Source organism: Pagrus major, chromosome 17 (assembly GCF_040436345.1).
Source record: "Pagrus major chromosome 17, Pma_NU_1.0".
Lineage (NCBI taxonomy): Eukaryota > Metazoa > Chordata > Actinopteri > Spariformes > Sparidae > Pagrus > Pagrus major.
Window position 1 is genome coordinate 25,641,915 of NC_133231.1, and position 18,098 is coordinate 25,660,012.

The window sequence follows — 18,098 nt, forward strand, 5'->3', positions numbered from 1 at the left end:
CAGGTAAAGGTCACTATAATTACTTTCATTAAGAGCCTACACTTCATGTTTATGCAACTGATAAAAACACATTTAGTACATGTAATGTTCCTGCCATAAAAATACCATATTGATATTATTTTCAGCTTTCACTGGGTTATATTTTTATACTACCAAATATTAATTCATTTTCAGGATTTTAACCCTTTAAGTTTGTTTACATGATGCCACAAAAGAAATATATTATTTTCCATATACTCAATATATACTGTTTTTATGGCAGTTTTTGACATGTAACTTCCTTTTGTACTAAATGTGGTCTTTTATCAGTTCTATGACGGTTCAGTTATTAAGAGGCAAAGCCCCCTGTGGGCCTAAATACAGGTAAATTGCCCTATCTAGTGAAAAAAATAAAAATTACAAAAACTCATCCGGGACCACAGAATGAAAGCCTGATAACATGGGATACATGATCAACAGTTTTAGCTGTCTGTCTGTAATAAACACAGTGTATTATAGATTTATTATATAAGCTGAAGTTAAAATTCAAAAGAAAAAAAAAACACCTTTGCCAAAATGATCCAAAAATGAAAGTTAAACAAAGAATATGAAGGCTAATTCTTTCAAAATGTCACTGAATTACAGTTGTTCACACTGGTTTTAATACTTTATCATTAAAACTCACTTGAGTCACAGATGGTTTCCACTTTAAAGCAGTCAGGAGTCAAATAATTCACACATTATGACTGTGCTCTATAGCCCCTCCTTGTGGCTTAAAACAGATACTACAACTAATGCCTCATAACCAAAACAAACATGACCAAAAGTTTCAGATTCAGTTTCAGATTTTTTATTTATTCTTGACCGGTGGTGGTGTGGAGTACAAACACAAAACAAAAACATAATACAACCAGAACAGATTCCCAGCACAGGCCAAGTTATTTAAAGAGAGGTAAAACATGACTCAAGCTGCTCCCAGTTTACAGACAATCTTTGTTTTATCAGTCTGCGATAACAGGAAAAGTCTAAACACAGACGGATGATTGACAAAGTATTTTGGCAAATATTTCTCTCTATTATCAACAATACTTCAAACAAAACACGATATTCATCCCTGAGGCAGTTATCATCACATGAAGTACGAGATCTTTTATTACTTTCCAGATCTTTGTATCTTCCTGTTATTTTAGGAATTATGTCATTAGAAACAGCCTATGCTCACATAGTAGATACCATTCAAACTTAAACTCCTCTTTCAGTTGACAATATGATGACAAACTGTGGAGTTCATAAAGCCACTTCTGCAAAAACTCTCCTTTCACCTCTGCTCGACTGCGTGTTGCAGCTATTTCATGTTATCACATCTCTGAGCCAACCAAATGATTGAAAACCAACATTCATCTAATGTTTGCCGAGCAGATCTAATCTATGGTGATACATATAATGAAATAAAGGCAAATGCAGGCACAAACGTTATTGGGAACAATATGCTGTTGTACGCAAATGTGGTGTATACAGACATCCTGCCCACACTGAGTCTGTCAAGAACCACGAGTCTTATGTAATCTGACCAAAAAGAAGAACTGCAATTCATGTAATAACTCACAGTTGGTTTCTCTGTCTCAGAAACCAAACCAGACTGCATCCATAATGACCTGCGTTTAAACCGCTGCGGTGGTTTCAGATTTGTTTATGACTTTGGGAAGAGGTGAATTCTTGTCTGTGATAAAACTTGATCCAATGATGGAGGAAGAACTGAACTACGCGTCGGTGACTTTCAGGACTAACAGCGTCTCAACACACGGTGAGTCGTGTATTCTGTTTTTTGATGATACGATGAAGTGAAGCCAGAGCTGGTGGAAAGTAACTAAGTACATTTATTCTACTTGGAATTTTCTATGCCTTAGTTAACTTTTTTATAGATATACTGTAGGTACTATACTACATAAGAAAACATTGTATGATCCACTGTTCCACATAAAACTAGTCAGTTTGAATTAGTCACAACATTGAAATGCAACAGCAGTAATAATCACTGAAGATAATACAATAACTAAACACTGACAGGAGTTTTTCTGCTTCACAATGTGTACTTTTAGTACATTTTACTGATACTTGTGTCTGAATAAGGCTTGTAACAGAGTATTTCTATACTTTACCTGAATAAAGGATCTGAATATTTCCTCTACCACTGGCTTTTGAGGAGGTCACTCTGCTACTTTCAATAAAATGTCTTTATGTATGATTGCACACACTAAACCCGCCATCTGAGTAAAAGTAAAAATACTCTAAACCATTTTACTTCCTTCAGAAATGTCTTTCTTTAAATTTGGAAAGATCTTTCTCTCACTTCAACATTTGAAATCTTTCTTTATCTATGATCTGTGATGTTTCTGGCTGCAGCATTGCAGCATTGGAACATCTTGAATTGCTGAACAGCATTTTGTTAAATTTGAAAACTTTAGCATTTCACCCAAAATACTCTAAAGCTCTTACAGTGCTTGGCCGGGCAAAGTTATTATTTCATTTTTAAGTGCCTTAAAAATATCCAGTTTCAGTTCAGCACATCTCTCCAGAGAGGCTACAGTCTAGTCAGATACTGTAGCGTCTTCCTGTGGCTTTGACAAAAAAAGACGTTGATGCAAATAATGATTTTGTCATTCACCCCAGACTAGGAAGTGACTTTAACCCTTCATGCTTTTTGCAGAGAAACCAAAGGACCTGGAAACAATCTACGATGAGGTGAAGTGTGCGCAGCTGGGATGGGACACAAATCCTGTCAAACCAGGTTAATTTGGATTTACCGTGATTTAAAAAACAAGTGTAAAATATGATAAGAATATATTTGTATAATAGAATCTCTTCTTGCTTTTGGCAGAAAATAAAAAGAAAGCTCCACTGTTTACTCTGCTTCATCTGGTGGCAGCAGTTTTGGGGATTATCTGTGTCTCTCTGCTGTCAGTCCTCATCGCCATCCATATCCACTGTAAGTACCTGTTTTCAAAGACTTTCAAGGCAGAGTGACAGTAACAAGTGAGTGCGGCAGTAACAGTTTCTTCCCTGACTGCAGTCAACACAGTCGTGTCAGAGCAGCTCAGAGAAAACAGCAACTTAACAGCCAAGAATCTGCAGCTGTGGACAGAAAAGACTGATTTAGAGAGACAAAAGAAAGAGCTGACCAGAGAGAGAGACGGACTCAACTGGACCATCGGAGTCATCCTGGAATACAAGAACTTCCCAGTGGATCACCACTGCCCACAGAAAGGTGAAAGAAAACACGGCACACTTTGCTCTGTTTGGGTTTTGTCACCGCTCCTGTTGATCAACTGAAACCACTAACTTTTAGAGCTCCAGAACAGAATAATAAGAATCCAGAATAATAAACAAAAACACATTGTTTTTTAAATTTATGTTTATAAATAACTTTTTAAATACACATTTTTCTTAAAATAAAGTCAGAATTCTGAGAAAAAAGTCAGAACTCAACTACATTCACAGCGGCCCTAATCATCTTCCATTCATTTATTCAATCATTGCACTTAAAGTTAAGAGGAACTTCTACATAAAGATAAATAATTAAAAAAAAACTATTTGTTTATTATTTCAGTATTACACATAAAGTAATGCATTTCAAACTGTTATTCTTTCGCCTGTAATACATCACACTTCGAGCTATTTTATTCACTGACAATGACTCAACATGACGTGTGGGCCTTTACATTGAACTAATGTAATAGATTTTTTTTCTTTTTAAGTCAGAACTCAAATGAATGTTTCACAGTGGCCTGAATCTCCTTCCATATAAACGCACAAACCTAAAGTAAAATGAGACACTTTAACTTGTGTAATGATTTTACATTTGAAGTCACCTTTTTAGGCATAATTTCTTTTTGAGTGTATATTTCATATATGATAGAAAACTACTGTGAAATTATAATCTTGCTGTCTGGTTCTTGTTTAACAGTGTGTAAACCTTGTCTGGACCACTGGGTGCAGTTTCAGACCAACTGTTACTTTTTTTTGGAATCTGGTTATTCTTCCAAATGGGAGACTTGGCACGGTAGTCGTGAAAAGTGCAGAGAGAAGAACGCAGATCTGGTGGTGATTGAAAGCCAGGAGGAACAGGCAAGACTCATTTAATTTGATTTGTATTTTCATTTTTATTTTCTCCATCTCTATCTTCATAGACAGACATCGAAAATGCATAGCATCTAAAATAGACAGTAATTTAGAAACAGAAGATCCTCATCTGAACATTTAGAGTTCATCCTTTCATTGTACAAATAAAGTAGAACCACATATTTGACCAAAACAAGAACAAATATGGTACCAAAACCCCCACAAATCCCACATTTCATTCATTTTAAAAACTTTTCTGTGTCTCTTATCCTTGGTGTCCTGTTTCACCTTTTTGAAGCACGTCGTATTGCATCTTTTTGTATGAAATGCACTAAATAAATGAAGACAAAGAGATTAATTTTTCTTAACACCTGTGTCACAATTGTAGGAATTCATCAATAACCACACAAAAGCCTACGATGATGAATGGCACGGCTACTGGATTGGCTTGAGCAGGAAGGATATGACAGACGGGTGGAAGTGGGTGGATGGAAGCAACGTCACCATGACGTAAGTGAGAACGCACACTCCAAAGTTGCCACATAAGCCATTTTAACCACATTGAATCTTGACCACAGTAAATCAGACACGTGACTTTATCATCGCCAAGACATTTGACAAAAAATCTTCCAGTTTTCTAAAGAGACAGATGGTGAAATGAGTAAAAAGCAGATGGAGATGGCACTTTCAACATCTCCACATAACACCAAAGACAAGAAACTTTGCCAAAAGAAGCAAGGATGGGGAAAGCAACAAACTGGTTGAAAGTTGACCACGGTGTAGTTTATTAACTGTAACCATGAAATGATCCTGACAGTGACTCTGACACAACAGCTCAGTGTGACACAGCACTGAGACTTACACATTACCTCACCCCCACACTATCAACGGTGTCTTTATTTCAATGAATTATATGTATTGCTATAAACAGCAAGCAGTTAGCTTAGCTTAGCACAAAGATTGAAAACAGGACTGAACAGCTACCTTGTCTCAAATCGACCTGTCAGCACCTCTAAAGCTCCTGAAATAACACTTTATATCTTGTTTGTTCAATATATGTAAAACCCAAGTTTAAAAACAACCAAATGGAAACAAGAAAAATCTCACACCCCAACCAAACCGGAATAACTTGTTAATTGAAGAGGCTTTCGCCTTGTTTTAACCCCATTGCCAGAGCAGAAGTTGGCAAAGTACGTTTCTGCAAAACCGTAGATAAGTTAAAACATTACGTTCTTTTCTGTTAAAGTACAAGTACCTGGAATTTGTACTTAAGTACAGTACTTGAGTAACCAATGCTCATCTTTAATTGACAGATATGAGCACAGTTTTGTTTTTTGTGTGTCGAGCACACACAGACTGATATGATATTATTCTTCTCTAGGTACTGGAAGACACGAGAAGCCGGCTACAGCAGAGCTTGTGCTTTAACTCTGCCTCATGCAGCTCCTCTGGCCAACTGGAACAAAGCAGGCTGCAACATGGGGAACCGCTGGATCTGTGAAACAAGAGCCCTGATCAAAGGATCAGCCCCATAATCCCAACAGATCACTTAACATTTAAGAGGTTGTATAAGCTGTTCTTTTAATCAAAACTGATATATGATGTTTGTTTACTCTTCTTGCAGACTTTTTCTTGTCTTTTTGTAATTTATTGGAATGATCCATTTCTACAAATGTTGCAGAGCATACATCACCTTTATGTTACATATAGCAGGCTTCAATGCTCCTATCACTTTAAGAGATAAGAACACAAACTGAATGAAATATTCATCTTCATATTCATAGTTATTGATGTTGTACTGGACTGTATGGAAAGTGAGATTTTCTTTCTTTTTTTTTTCTGGTGAAGCTCTGAATTTTTTTTCATGTGTGAAAAAGAGTGATTTTTTTTCCAAGAAAAAAGGTTAATGCTTAAGAAAGTGTGAAAAAAATTCACAAGGAATTTTTTTTTCACGTGAAAAAATAAATTCTTTTGAAAAAAAATTATTAAGAATATTTTTATCAATAATAATAAATAATTAAGATCATTTATCCCCACAGCCATCAGACTGTTCAACTCAAGCACTACCTGAACAGTCACTTTCCACCCACTTGTTTGCTTTTGTAAATATCTTATTGTTTTTTGTAAATATCTTGTGTTTTTCTATTTATTTTCTATTTAATATTTAATTTTTCTATGCATATTTTTCTAATTCTACTTGTACTGTTGCACCTCGAGCTGTTGTAACATGTGAATTTCCCCATTGTGGGATAAATAAAGACAATCTTAATCTTAATCTTATTGTACAAATGTACCTAATAAAATGTGTTAACAACCAACATTTTATAAGAATTAAATACTTGTATTAAAGGATACGTCAGATAATATACTATATATTATTCTTAATGTCAAGAAATCCCATGAAGAGACAAAAAAAACAATGAATTGGTCCAACAAGGTGTCATTTGTCAAGCCAAAGCCTGATATATCTTCATATCCATGAGTCACATCGCTGTAGGCATGACAAGTTCTTTTATTACAGGAAACATCATTTATTTTGAGGCAAACCCACACATACACCTTCTTGCTGCCATAAATACTCTCCAGATCACCACATGTGTATTCATCCATCACTGAAAATAGTCCCAAAATTGTGTTTTGTGGGTTCACAGTGACCTTGACCTCTGACCTTTGGCCACCATGATCTAATCAGATCATCCTTGAATCATACTGGACATTTGTACAAAATTTAAAGAAACTCCCTCAATGCGATCTTGAGATGTGACGTTCACGAGAATGGGACGCACAGACAGACAAGCTGAAAACATAATGTCTCCGTCCACAACTGTCAGACATAAAAACAAACCCACATACACACACAAACACACACACACACACAGACTGATGTGATGATGATGACAACACACCAATGTCGTCACAACAATGATGACTCTTCACCTGACGTGTGCAGCGTGTTACAACTAGACTGTTCACCAATTAATCCAAATGTGAGATAACCCACCAGAAACAAACATGACTTTAAGGTTGAGGTTGTGGTCAGTATTAGATGGTGCAGAAATGTGTCAACTTCTTCTATCGCAACAGTTGGCACATTTGTTTGTCACAGAGGTAGCTTGTGTAATCAGTGAGATCTAAACCTTCAGCACAACTGTTTGAGGCTGTCACTCAAAGGTGTTAGAGGGAAGAGGAACCTCGTTTTTGTTCTCCATAAGGTAGAGTTGGAACATTTAGTTCAGTCACAGCTCTCGAGCATCTGCAGCTGAAGCTCTGGAGCAAGTATACGGCAAAGTGTGACTTTTTGAGGATGGAGGAAGAAATCAATTATTCCACGGTGGTTTTTAAAAATGGTCAACTCCCCCCAAAAGGTGAGTAAATCCTGCTTTTTGAACATTAGAACTAAAACCCAGTTTCCAAACAAATCATCCTCTTTTAAACATCTATGACACAGGATGTGATAGTTTGCCATGGAAAACCGTACAAAGGTATATTCATTGTTCTACCTCATCAGCTTCATCCATTCTTGCATGCTGAATTTGATGTCAGCGACGTGTTTCAAAGAAATTGGGGCAAAAGACACGGGAAGTTGTGAAATGCTCCAAAAAAGCATTAAATATTCCACAGGTAAACGGGTTGATCATCAGCAGGTGATCGTGTCGTTGTGAGAAGAATTGTGATTGTGACTCATAATATTTCATTCCTTCCCATTCAGTAACGGCATTGACATTCATACACAGTTGCTTGTATGATTCATGTCATGTCCCCTCCTGTTTCATCAGGAAGTACTCTACATCGTGAAGCAACTTCAGTGTGATGAGGAATCGTAACAATAATTAAATTCTCTCTCATGATTTCCCCATATTGTCATCCAGAGAACAAAGAGGAGCCGACGATTTACGCCGTAATAACACCTAAAGTTCCTGCTACTGCTGTACCAGGTACGTTATAAAACCTGTTCAGTATCTTATGTTCATTTCATCAATTAAACTGAACAAACCATGCAAAAAAATTAGAAATTCACACTTGATGTGTTTAAGGTCATTAGGAATAAATCATAGTTGTTCAGTGGTTGATTCCAGTCATCTAATCCCAAAGGAAGAGAGAATAAACCTTAAAATACAGTGTATTACAATGACAATACATTCTACATGCAGCCATAATAAGGCTGACAATGAATGACTTCATGATAACTGTGATCATGATCTGAATATGAGCTTTCTCATTACAAGCAGATGGTGAAGCAGCTGCTGCACACGCTCACTCTCGTGCGTTGGCTGTGTTTGCGGGGATACTCTGTGTCCTGCTGCTGGCGAGCATCGGTGTCATCGTCTACAGTGAGTTTCATTTCAATGCACGCCGGGTGCAAAACAATTATAGCAGCTTACATGGTTCAGACCAACAGAGTCAGCCTTCTACCAACAGAAAAAATTAAATATATGTATATAATGTGAGTTCAGTTTTCTCTGCTTGCTGTCATGTAGAAGTCTGTCTTATTCTTTATTACTGTTTTGAAGTTTTGTTTCCTTTTTGGTTGGTTTGATGTATTTTATGATCCAAGTTGACATTAGAGGACCAACATGCTTTAGTCTTTCTGTTACAACCTTATTATTCCTCATAGTGAAATAACATAATAATCTTAATTGTATCTCTTTTAATTTTTCAATTATAAATAGACTTTTAATTTTGATTATGACCCAGTTTATCTGAAGAGAGGATGCTCTGAAGGCTGAAACTGGAACAGGGAATTTCTGAACAACCATTTCTGACTGAATTTATGAACACACGTATATATTTAATTCTGCCAAACAATCAGCGGGCAGGTGTTTTAAGCACTAACCCATGTTTGTGTAGTTAACTTCGTAAAACACCTGACTTGGATGGGGAAGGAAACGAGAGAGGAACTAAGCTAGATGGTCTGTATGTGATGCACACTCACTGCCCACACATGCAAAATGTGAGTGAAGTTGAATTCACTGTGGTGAAGTTTAAACAGACTTTTTAGCTCAGTGTCATCAGAACAGTGTCTGTGTCGGTCTGTGTGCAGGCATGACGGATAGAGAGATCTGTTTTCTAGATTGAAAGTGGTGAAAATACAGCAAATACTGCAGCAACCTATAAAAATTGTGAATATATTTTCAAAATCTGAAAAAAAAAACCCACCACTGTTTTGACCCCGTTCACACTGAACAAAGAACCTCTGAAACACACCAGAACTGGCACTTGTCTTCAGTGGGAAAGGGACAAATGTGGCGCAACAGGAAAAAAACAAAAAAACTGAAATCCATACGCTGGTCAGCAGCAGCAGTTTTTAAAGCACCCCAACATCCACAAATATGGAAAGCAGTGTCACTGTAGGAAGGAAACTGGTCAGATGCAGAATAACGGAAAGTAATACTTCTCTAATAACACTAAATGAAACCAATGACTGACTGATGTGTTGTTTCCTTCTCATTCTCACCATAGTCAGTGTCGTGATGAACCAGCAGACAGCAAACCTCAGCAATCTCACGGCAGAATATCAGCAGCTGATGACGGAGAAGAGCATCTTAGAGAGACAGACAGAGGAGCTGAGCAGAGCTGCAGACAATCTCAACTGGACGCTGGGAGTCATTAGGAAATATAACAACTTTCCAGTGCTTGAATTCTGCCCAGAAGAAAGTATGTGCTTCTTTCTGCAGTATCTTAATAATACTCCTGCATGTATGTTAATACTCTGCACAGATGATGTTTTTGTGTCTCTACATTTAACACTCAAAATAAGAGATTTTAATCTTTCATGGTTCAATTTCTCTGCTTTTTTCCATGGATGCAGTGTGCCAGCCGTGTCAGACAGACTGGATTCTGTTCCAGGGAAAGTGCTACCTGTTTTACAATGAATATTATGGTTGGCTGACATGGAGAGACAGCCGAAAGTATTGTCAAGACAGAGCTGCCGATCTGGTTGTTATTGATAGTCCCCATGAACATGTGAGCTCCAATATCATACTCATAAAGATTTTAATTGTGCATCATTTCAGATTTAGAGATTACACGGAAACTGATAGAAACCAGAAATATAGTTTATATGCATTACAACCTTTAGTTTGTTTAATGCAGTGGACAAAAGTTTCTGGTAAGTAAACATTTGGCATTTCAAGTGTGCATGTTTTTGACAATCTGCCCTATGACCTACAGGAATTCATCAGTAATCACACCAAGTTCTACTATGACCGGGCACATGGATACTGGTTGGGGTTATATGAAACTGCTGACAAAAACTGGCTCTGGATCGACGGACATAATGACACTCTCGGGTAAGACGGCCTTTTTTTAAAATAGACAATCTAACTTCCTCATGAACATCCGGCAGGTCGCACCTGACAACAAACATAAGATGAACCCAGTTTATTTCAAGCTTTGCCATACAGAGGTTTTTAGAAACTTGAGGAAGAGAAAATGTGGTCAGTGAACTGCATAAATAAAGGTGATGCCATTTACAGGTGTGGAGCATGATTTTAAATTTTGGACACTGTTTACTGTTGACCAAAATGAAATGCATACTGAAAAATAACTGTCCATTTGGCAAAGACGAAGACGGTAATTTGTCCAATTTGCCTTTCACACTTCTGTCATATTAGTCCGATTAGTGGTATTAGAAGTGTTATTAAATGTTACTGATGTTCATGTTCTGTTCTGCAATTGAAGCTACTGGATCGTCACGGATGAACTTGGCGACCGTGGTCCATACGCACTGTTGATCCCCGAGAGGAATCCGACAGCCAGCTGGGACAAAGCGGGTTACATGTACAACAAATTCATCTGTGAGACAGACGCTCTGATATGGTCTAATCAATAGTGTCAACGCATTCTTGATCCTCATGTTGTGCGTAAAAAAATGACATTTCCAAAACTGTATCACCAATTTTGAAAAAAGAGGAAATTTAATAAAACATGTATATATTTATTTTACTGAAATAGCCTGAGGATGATAATGTATATATATATATATATATGTATATATATATATATATATATGTATATATATATATATATATATATATATATATATATATATATATATATATATATATATATATATATAAATATATATATCTGTAAATGCTGCTGATTTCCACTAGATATCAGGGTTTGTTCATATATCCAAAAAGCAGAGTTAGCACTGATTCAATGGAAAAATGTAACCATCCATCAGTCACATATCAAAGTTATTCAGTGTCATCACTGGATAAGTCAATGAACATGTGATCACTGCTCAGTGTTTCTTGAGACGATCGAAAATTCAAAATCCTTTAAGCAAGCGGACTGATGCAACAACTTCACCAACTTCCGTTCCTGTGGCAGAGTTGCTGCATGTTTTGCACAGAAGGGAAGAGTTTCTGGTGTTTCATAATAATCAAATGTGTTGTGCAAAAAATGAAAGAAAGAAAAGTTCTTGTTTGACAGAAGACATGTAAAGCACCATAACAGCTTCAGAATCATTTTGCTGGTACAGTGTTTTGTAACAGGGTGAAGGGTGTCTCTGTCTCTTGTTTCTGCACTACGTATCTTCAGTGAGAGGGCAGGATCACAGCGTTACATACACGTTTACTTCAACACATAACATTGTTATGACGTAATAAGTTTAGTTTGTAGTTAGCACCTACAGTAGGTCTAAGTCATTAGGTTAACTTTAACTTAATTACATTATTGTTTTTTATGTCATGTGTTACTCACTTTTCTTATTGCTAGTATTTTTTATCCACTTATTACAATTTTTACCTCAAATATCTTTATTTTTGTCCTGTTGTTTTTGTGTAAAAAAAATTTGAGCTGCACCTTTTACATAAATTGTGCTATATAAATAAAATCATGACTTTATTTTCAGAACAAATGAGCATTAAAGAGATGTATTTATTCTGTGACATGAAGAAGCAGATACATAAAGGTCATTTAACATCCAGGAACATGCGTGCAATTCATACGTCAGCGGACTCAAACCTGTTGTAAGTTATTGAGACAGAATGCTGACTAACATTACGTCCTTCCTGTCACAAACTTTGTGATTTCTCCTTTTCGCAGGTGTGGAAAAGACAGAATTTAGAAAGAATCTGAGGTAATCATCAATATTCAAATGTGGAGCTTCAACTCAGAACATTTTCTGGGTGTAAGAGTCGGATTATGAACTGATGAAATGGCAGCTTCACATTTTACATTGTTGATACTGTTGTATTAAGATTTTGGATAGCATTTTGAATAGCGTGCTGTTCATCACTGACAGGTACTCAATGTACTACAGAGGTTTAACTGTGAGACCTTTTTAAAAGATGATTTATTCAAGGAAGATTCAAACTCATTCAAAGGGGTTTGTGAAGTTTGAAAATAAAAATATAATCTTAGATTTGTGTTAATGGCCATGTTTAGGATCTATTTTATCCTTTCTAATACAGACTATAACAAATCTAAAATGTGTACATCTGAAAGAATCACACAAGCGCAGTTTGATGTCACATCATTTATTTTGCATATAAATTTCAGAATTGTATGTAATAATCTGTAGTTTCATCTTTCTTATGTGTACTTGCATTCAACACAGTAATGACAGATGTCAAACTCCAAGAAGAGTTATTTATGATGCAATTCTTGATATTTAATTTTAACTTTCCACTGAATTGCATATTCCACATTAGGTTGTCAACACAGGCAACCTTAATTGGCACAAGTCCTCGACTCATTAGATCAATTATTTAAAAAGTAAACTAAAAGATCTACTGATCGATTCAGCTGGACACATTTCATGTTGTACACAATCAAAAATCTTTAAAAGTCTGCATCACCAGCTAATAACTAGCCTCCCCTGGTTTCCTCGGTCACTTGAAAATCTGCAGCAGGTTATAATACATTTTACAGCTCCGAGAATATTGATGAGAAATCGACTGGCCCTTTTAATCTGATAAGAATTGAGCATTCAGATGATTTAATACAGAAAGCGTTTGAAACCCATGAGCAAAATAGTCAACTTTCTGTCATAGAGTTACTTACAGAAATAAATTATTCCTATTTTGCCACTTTTAGAACGACTGGTTTAGCTGGCACATGAGGCACAACTGTAGAGGTCAATATTCTGATATTCGATTTTCTCCAATCAACAGAAAACCTGTCAGATGTGAGAGCACAGCCTCTATAAAGTTCATGTTTGGGACATCCCTTACCAAGACTCACTTCCCCAATCAGCCAAGAAAAAACACAGTCCAAAATATTTTGAAATCAAATACTACTCTTTGGACTTCTTCTTTTTCTTCTTCTTTGGAGGGAGTGCCTCCTCATTAATATCCTCATCTATGGAAGGTTTGTCCTTTTTACATCTTTTCCTTTTCTGTTTTCCTGTCGTCTCTGCAGATTTCGTCTTGGTTTTAGAAACACAGTCCTGGACCGGCTCTGATTGGCTGGATTCTGTACTGTTACTCTCCTCTTCTTCAGCAGGCTCATTGATGTGTTTGGAAGATTTCTTTTTCTTCTTCTTCACTTTTGTGTCAGCGTGCAGCTCAGCAGTCTCCTCTGGACTGTCAGCTACAGGTGAATGTACTTTCTCTTCCTCATTGAGCTCTGCATTTTTGCTCTTCTTCTTATGTTTCTTCTTTGTTTTGTGGGAATCGTCTGCTTCAGCGTTTTCTACACAGATCACATCCCCCTCAGCGGAAACTGTCTCAGTCATTTCCTCAGTGTCCCCATTGGTTTTCTTTTTCTTCTTCTTCTTCTTCTTGGGTTTAACATCTGTTTCAGGACTTTCAGGCACTTCATCACCATTAAGCTCAATAATGCTCCCAGTGGATCTCTTCTTCTTCTTCTTCACCTTTTTTCTCTGAGCATCCTCGTCCGCTGTCTGTGGAGTCGGCTCAACACAAACTGGTGAAGCACTTGCTGGTTGGCTCTTCTTGCCATACTTGGCCATGAACTCAGCCTCCTGCTGCTCTAGCCTGGCTAACTTGGCGTTCATGTTCAAGCCGTGCCTTGCTCCTCTAGAGAAAAACAACAAATGTATCAGAAACTGGGTCCTTTTATCCAACGTTTACTTATTCTGAAATATTATGATGTACAGTACTTTATTCTTTGTTATTATTAGTAAAAAACGTTGAATGGGAATTATGAATCAGGTTTTGAATAAGTTTGTGAATGAACTTACTTGTGAGCTGTGCGTCCTCCACAAGCCTTCATTAGATCAGCATCAGACAGCTTGCTGAGTATCAATGAATAACAGTAACACTGTTAAAACCAGTTACAAAATACATTCATACTTTTCACAATCAAATTACATCAGTAAAAGCAGAAGATGGTAATTAAAATCCTAATAGTATAAGTAGTTAGTATTCCTTGTTTACCTAATGTCCTACCTTTAAATGATTAACAACAACAAAGACATTTTGTGCAGACAAAATACAATAAAACCTCTAATTATGAAAATGCTCATGTGATTCTATATATCCAGTGTTGTGACATAATTTAATACATAATTGTGAAACCAGGATTTTTCCTCCTACTATAATCGTAGCATCAGAATCTAGAATCGTTGCATCGCTTCTTGTAGTCATGTTGACAGTGCTCACATTTTTTGGAGCTTATTGAGAAGAAATAACTACAGATCTAAAACAAAGACTGCATCAGATGAAGTTCTTACTTGAAGGTACTCGAGAGATCCAGTTTCTGGTCCTCCTCCTCATCTGAGCTGCTGCTGCTGCTGCTGTCGTTGTCTGAGTTGGAAGACTTTGGCTCTGGCTGCTCCTGACCAGACAGCAGTGTGGCTGACTGAGAGAGAAGGATGGAAATAGTTCATTTGAAATATTAAAAGGAAAAGTCTGGTGATGTTCAGTCTTTATTCCTTTTTGTCAGCAAATCCCAAACCAACAAAGAATTGATCCTAACAAGTATTCTCCATGTAGCCAAAGCTTGACAAGACATTTCTTTGGCCATACATCTTCACTATCAAATATCCATAGATATTTACCCAATAAATTAAAAAGAAATAAACAAATCACCTTGACAAAGCATCCATAAAGTCTGGCTTTAGCCTGCGCAGCTTTCCGTGGCTTTTTATTGGAGATCATCCCATCCTCTTCATCTTCCTCCAGTGTCTTCTTCAACTGAATACCGTTCTGGATCGAACAGAAAACAAACAGACAAAAATAATTACCCTCTCGCAAAGACTAAGCCAGCTGATCATGCATTAACAAGAGAGGAGGAATGACAAGCATTATCTCCTGAAGTGTCAAAAAAATGTGTTTTTAATGACTAAAAAGTTACTTTAACGGTAACTTTAATTCAGAGACTAAGGATGTAAATTTAGCTTTCATACATGCTGCAAACGTGTTGCAACTATGTGTGAATATTTTTTGCAGACATCAAGCTGGTCCAAAAAATATTCACACATTGCACCAACCAAGTAGATAAATACAGCTACATTCACAAGTGGAGGAGGTGAAGTGGTTTTCTCAGTCAAGATTTTGCAGGTAACCTTTCCAAATGTTTGGCTGATAAATGAGCTCAATAAGTGATTATTCTCTCATTCTGAAATAAATCATCCAGTTCCAACAAAATAAATAAAAAAAACAAAAACAAAACATAAAACACACACAACTCACTTGAATAACCTTTTTTTTAACATAGCAAGACTGCATCACTCACTGGATTTAGTGTCAGTCTCCAAAGTGGTCATGTCTTTGATGCCTGTGAACTCACCTGATCAGATTCCACCTGCAGACTGGACGATGCCTTATTGAAGACATGATCCCACCAGTGGAAGGTGAACTGCTCTCCTTCCTTATGGCCAACCTGATAGCAGACAAACATGTGAGTGTACAAACAGAAACTTCCTACGGATGATGGAGGTTAGCGTAAACCAGTGACAGATGGGCACTAGCAATCAATTAAAACGAAAAGAAATTAAACCAAATGCCACTCACTCCTCCTTTGTCGCATTTCACTTTGACCTTGATAGCTTCTGATATGCCATTTTCAGCTCGCCCCAGTCCTTTGCCTGTGGACAGAGTGGACTGAGTGAGAAATCTGCTCCTGAGTACGACACATTGGTTCACAACACTGATCAAAGCATCTTACCGTGTTCCCAGCCGTGACGCAGGAGTTGCTGCTCTGCAAACTTCAAGCCACGACTTTTCTCTTGTACAACTTCAGCCATCTGTGTAAAAGGACAGTGTGAAGAGTATTAGCCTCTAATTGATCTGAGACCTTCACTGTGGCTATTTGAGTCTGTTTAGAACAAGCTGAAAGTCACTAAAACTACTGGACTATTGGTCTATTAGTTGATTCATAGAACATTAAGCTAATAGACAGATATCTGATAATCAATTCATTTTTGCAGTCATTTATCAAACAAAAAGGCTGAAAATTCTCTGGTTTGAGCCACTTAAATGTGAGGATTTGCTGCCGTTTGTCTTAATATCTTTGAAGTTTGGAAAAAACACAAAAGCACACACTCCTTGGTGCTCTGTGAACTTGTAAAAGGGCATTTTTCACTATTTTCTGATATGTTATGGATCAATTGACTGATCAATAATATGTGGCTTGGCTTGTAATGAAAATAATCACCCTAGAAAGAACTCATGGGTAGGTATTTGAGAAATAAAGTACACTTTTTTTTAACTAAATTACTACCAAGCCAAGTTTACCATAACATCCTATGAGCACCACATTATAATCCAGCCCTATACCTCCTCAGCTACTCCTGTATTTTGACTTTTCACTGTACTGTAATGTCCGACAGGTGTGTGGCTAGTGAGTATTTAAACAGGTTGTGGCTATGCCTCACTTTCTTAGCAGAACCAGCAACAAAAATAGAAACACTATGTCTGTATGAACACTTCTGACATGTAAACAATCACGTCAAAGGTTTATTTACAGACTTCACTCCCATGCTAACTGTACTCGTATCCGACAAATTAGTATTTCTTGTGGAAAACCCACATTTCAACTTTCTCAGGTCTGCATTCTCTGACGCTGACAGGAGTGAGTTGATGCTAACAGCTAACATAAAAGCCAAAAGTTGAAAACCTGCTAGCAACAATTAGCCCATATTAGCACCCTTTCGTCGGCTAAAATATTATATACAATAATAACACAATAGAAATCAAAATCCAACCTACCTCTCGACGTGTTGTTTCGTTAAATCTGCATCACTAAAACCGCCAGACGAGACGTAAATACATTAAAATGCAGCACCAGTCGCTCGTTAGCCATGCGGCTTTAGCAGAAGGCTGACATGACACCGGAAACACGTCACTGTGGGTACCGCCTTCTTTTTCTTCTTCTCGGTGTAATTTCGCAGCAGCAGCCAATCAGAGCACTGGTGGCCCAACGCTGCTCTCCACAGAACAAAAGGAGAAAAATAAGTGTAACCTGTGAATTAAATCTTCTATTTGAATCCCGTTTGAAGCCTTTATAAGCTTCTTTATATGATATCTGTAATAATAAAACTGTAATGATACACGACTGTAGCTATGTTACATCCAGTGGTAGAAGAAATATCTTAAAAGAAGCAATATAAGTGTAAAAATACCCCGTTACAAGTAAAAAGTGAAAAAGTAACTGCAACAAAAGTACTTAAAGTATCAAAAGTATACTTCATGCGGCAGAATGGTATGTCACTGTAATGTACTGTATCATATTAAAAAAAATTAATACTCTTACATTACCATTAATGTATAATGTATATATGTAATGTAATGTCACATATATATTCTTTATCAGTTTGTTCCAGTGAAATATTCACTCATTATTCAACGACTGCTTTTTATGGCTGCACCATTCCCTCAAATGTATCCTCCATATTCACCCTGATACATCTAGTTTCATTGAAAACGTTTGAATCTCCACTAGACTCAGAATAAAGTTATGCATGTTTGGAAAATAAGGGCTGCACAGGACGAGTTTTTATTGACTGTCCCAGTGGTGGATCAGGGGATGTTGCCAGTAGATGGCAGTATTTCATACCAGAAAAATAAGACATCTAGAATAAT

At 36.9% G+C, this 18,098-nt stretch overlaps 3 protein-coding genes across 3 annotated transcripts; 2 read left to right on the top strand and 1 right to left on the bottom strand.

Annotated features, from left to right (window-relative positions):
• The first annotated feature begins 1,722 nt into the window (after window positions 1–1,722).
• On the top strand, window positions 1,723–5,633 carry LOC141011515 (asialoglycoprotein receptor 2-like). The gene is made up of 7 exons (XM_073484677.1): window positions 1,723–1,770; window positions 2,689–2,767; window positions 2,858–2,965; window positions 3,050–3,244; window positions 3,944–4,104; window positions 4,487–4,608; window positions 5,480–5,633. Exons 1-7 carry the CDS (start codon window positions 1,723–1,725, stop codon window positions 5,631–5,633), a joined length of 867 nt encoding a protein of 288 aa, XP_073340778.1.
• Window positions 5,634–7,402: 1,769 nt separating this feature from the next.
• LOC141011516 (C-type lectin domain family 4 member G-like) lies at window positions 7,403–12,191 on the top strand. The gene is made up of 8 exons (XM_073484678.1): window positions 7,403–7,463; window positions 7,968–8,033; window positions 8,328–8,429; window positions 9,559–9,753; window positions 9,908–10,062; window positions 10,270–10,388; window positions 10,780–10,895; window positions 12,154–12,191. The coding sequence occupies exons 1-8, from the start codon at window positions 7,403–7,405 to the stop codon at window positions 12,189–12,191; spliced, it is 852 nt and encodes a 283-aa protein (XP_073340779.1).
• A 380-nt stretch (window positions 12,192–12,571) lies between these two features.
• Window positions 12,572–17,363, bottom strand: gpatch4 (G patch domain containing 4). Its single transcript, XM_073485298.1, has 8 exons — window positions 17,226–17,363; window positions 16,183–16,261; window positions 16,029–16,102; window positions 15,805–15,897; window positions 15,105–15,221; window positions 14,747–14,874; window positions 14,255–14,308; window positions 12,572–14,090 (listed from the first exon to the last, which is right to left on the bottom strand). The coding sequence occupies exons 2-8, from the start codon at window positions 16,259–16,261 to the stop codon at window positions 13,346–13,348; spliced, it is 1,290 nt and encodes a 429-aa protein (XP_073341399.1). The 5' UTR covers window positions 17,226–17,363; the 3' UTR covers window positions 12,572–13,345.
• Window positions 17,364–18,098: the final 735 nt, after the last annotated feature.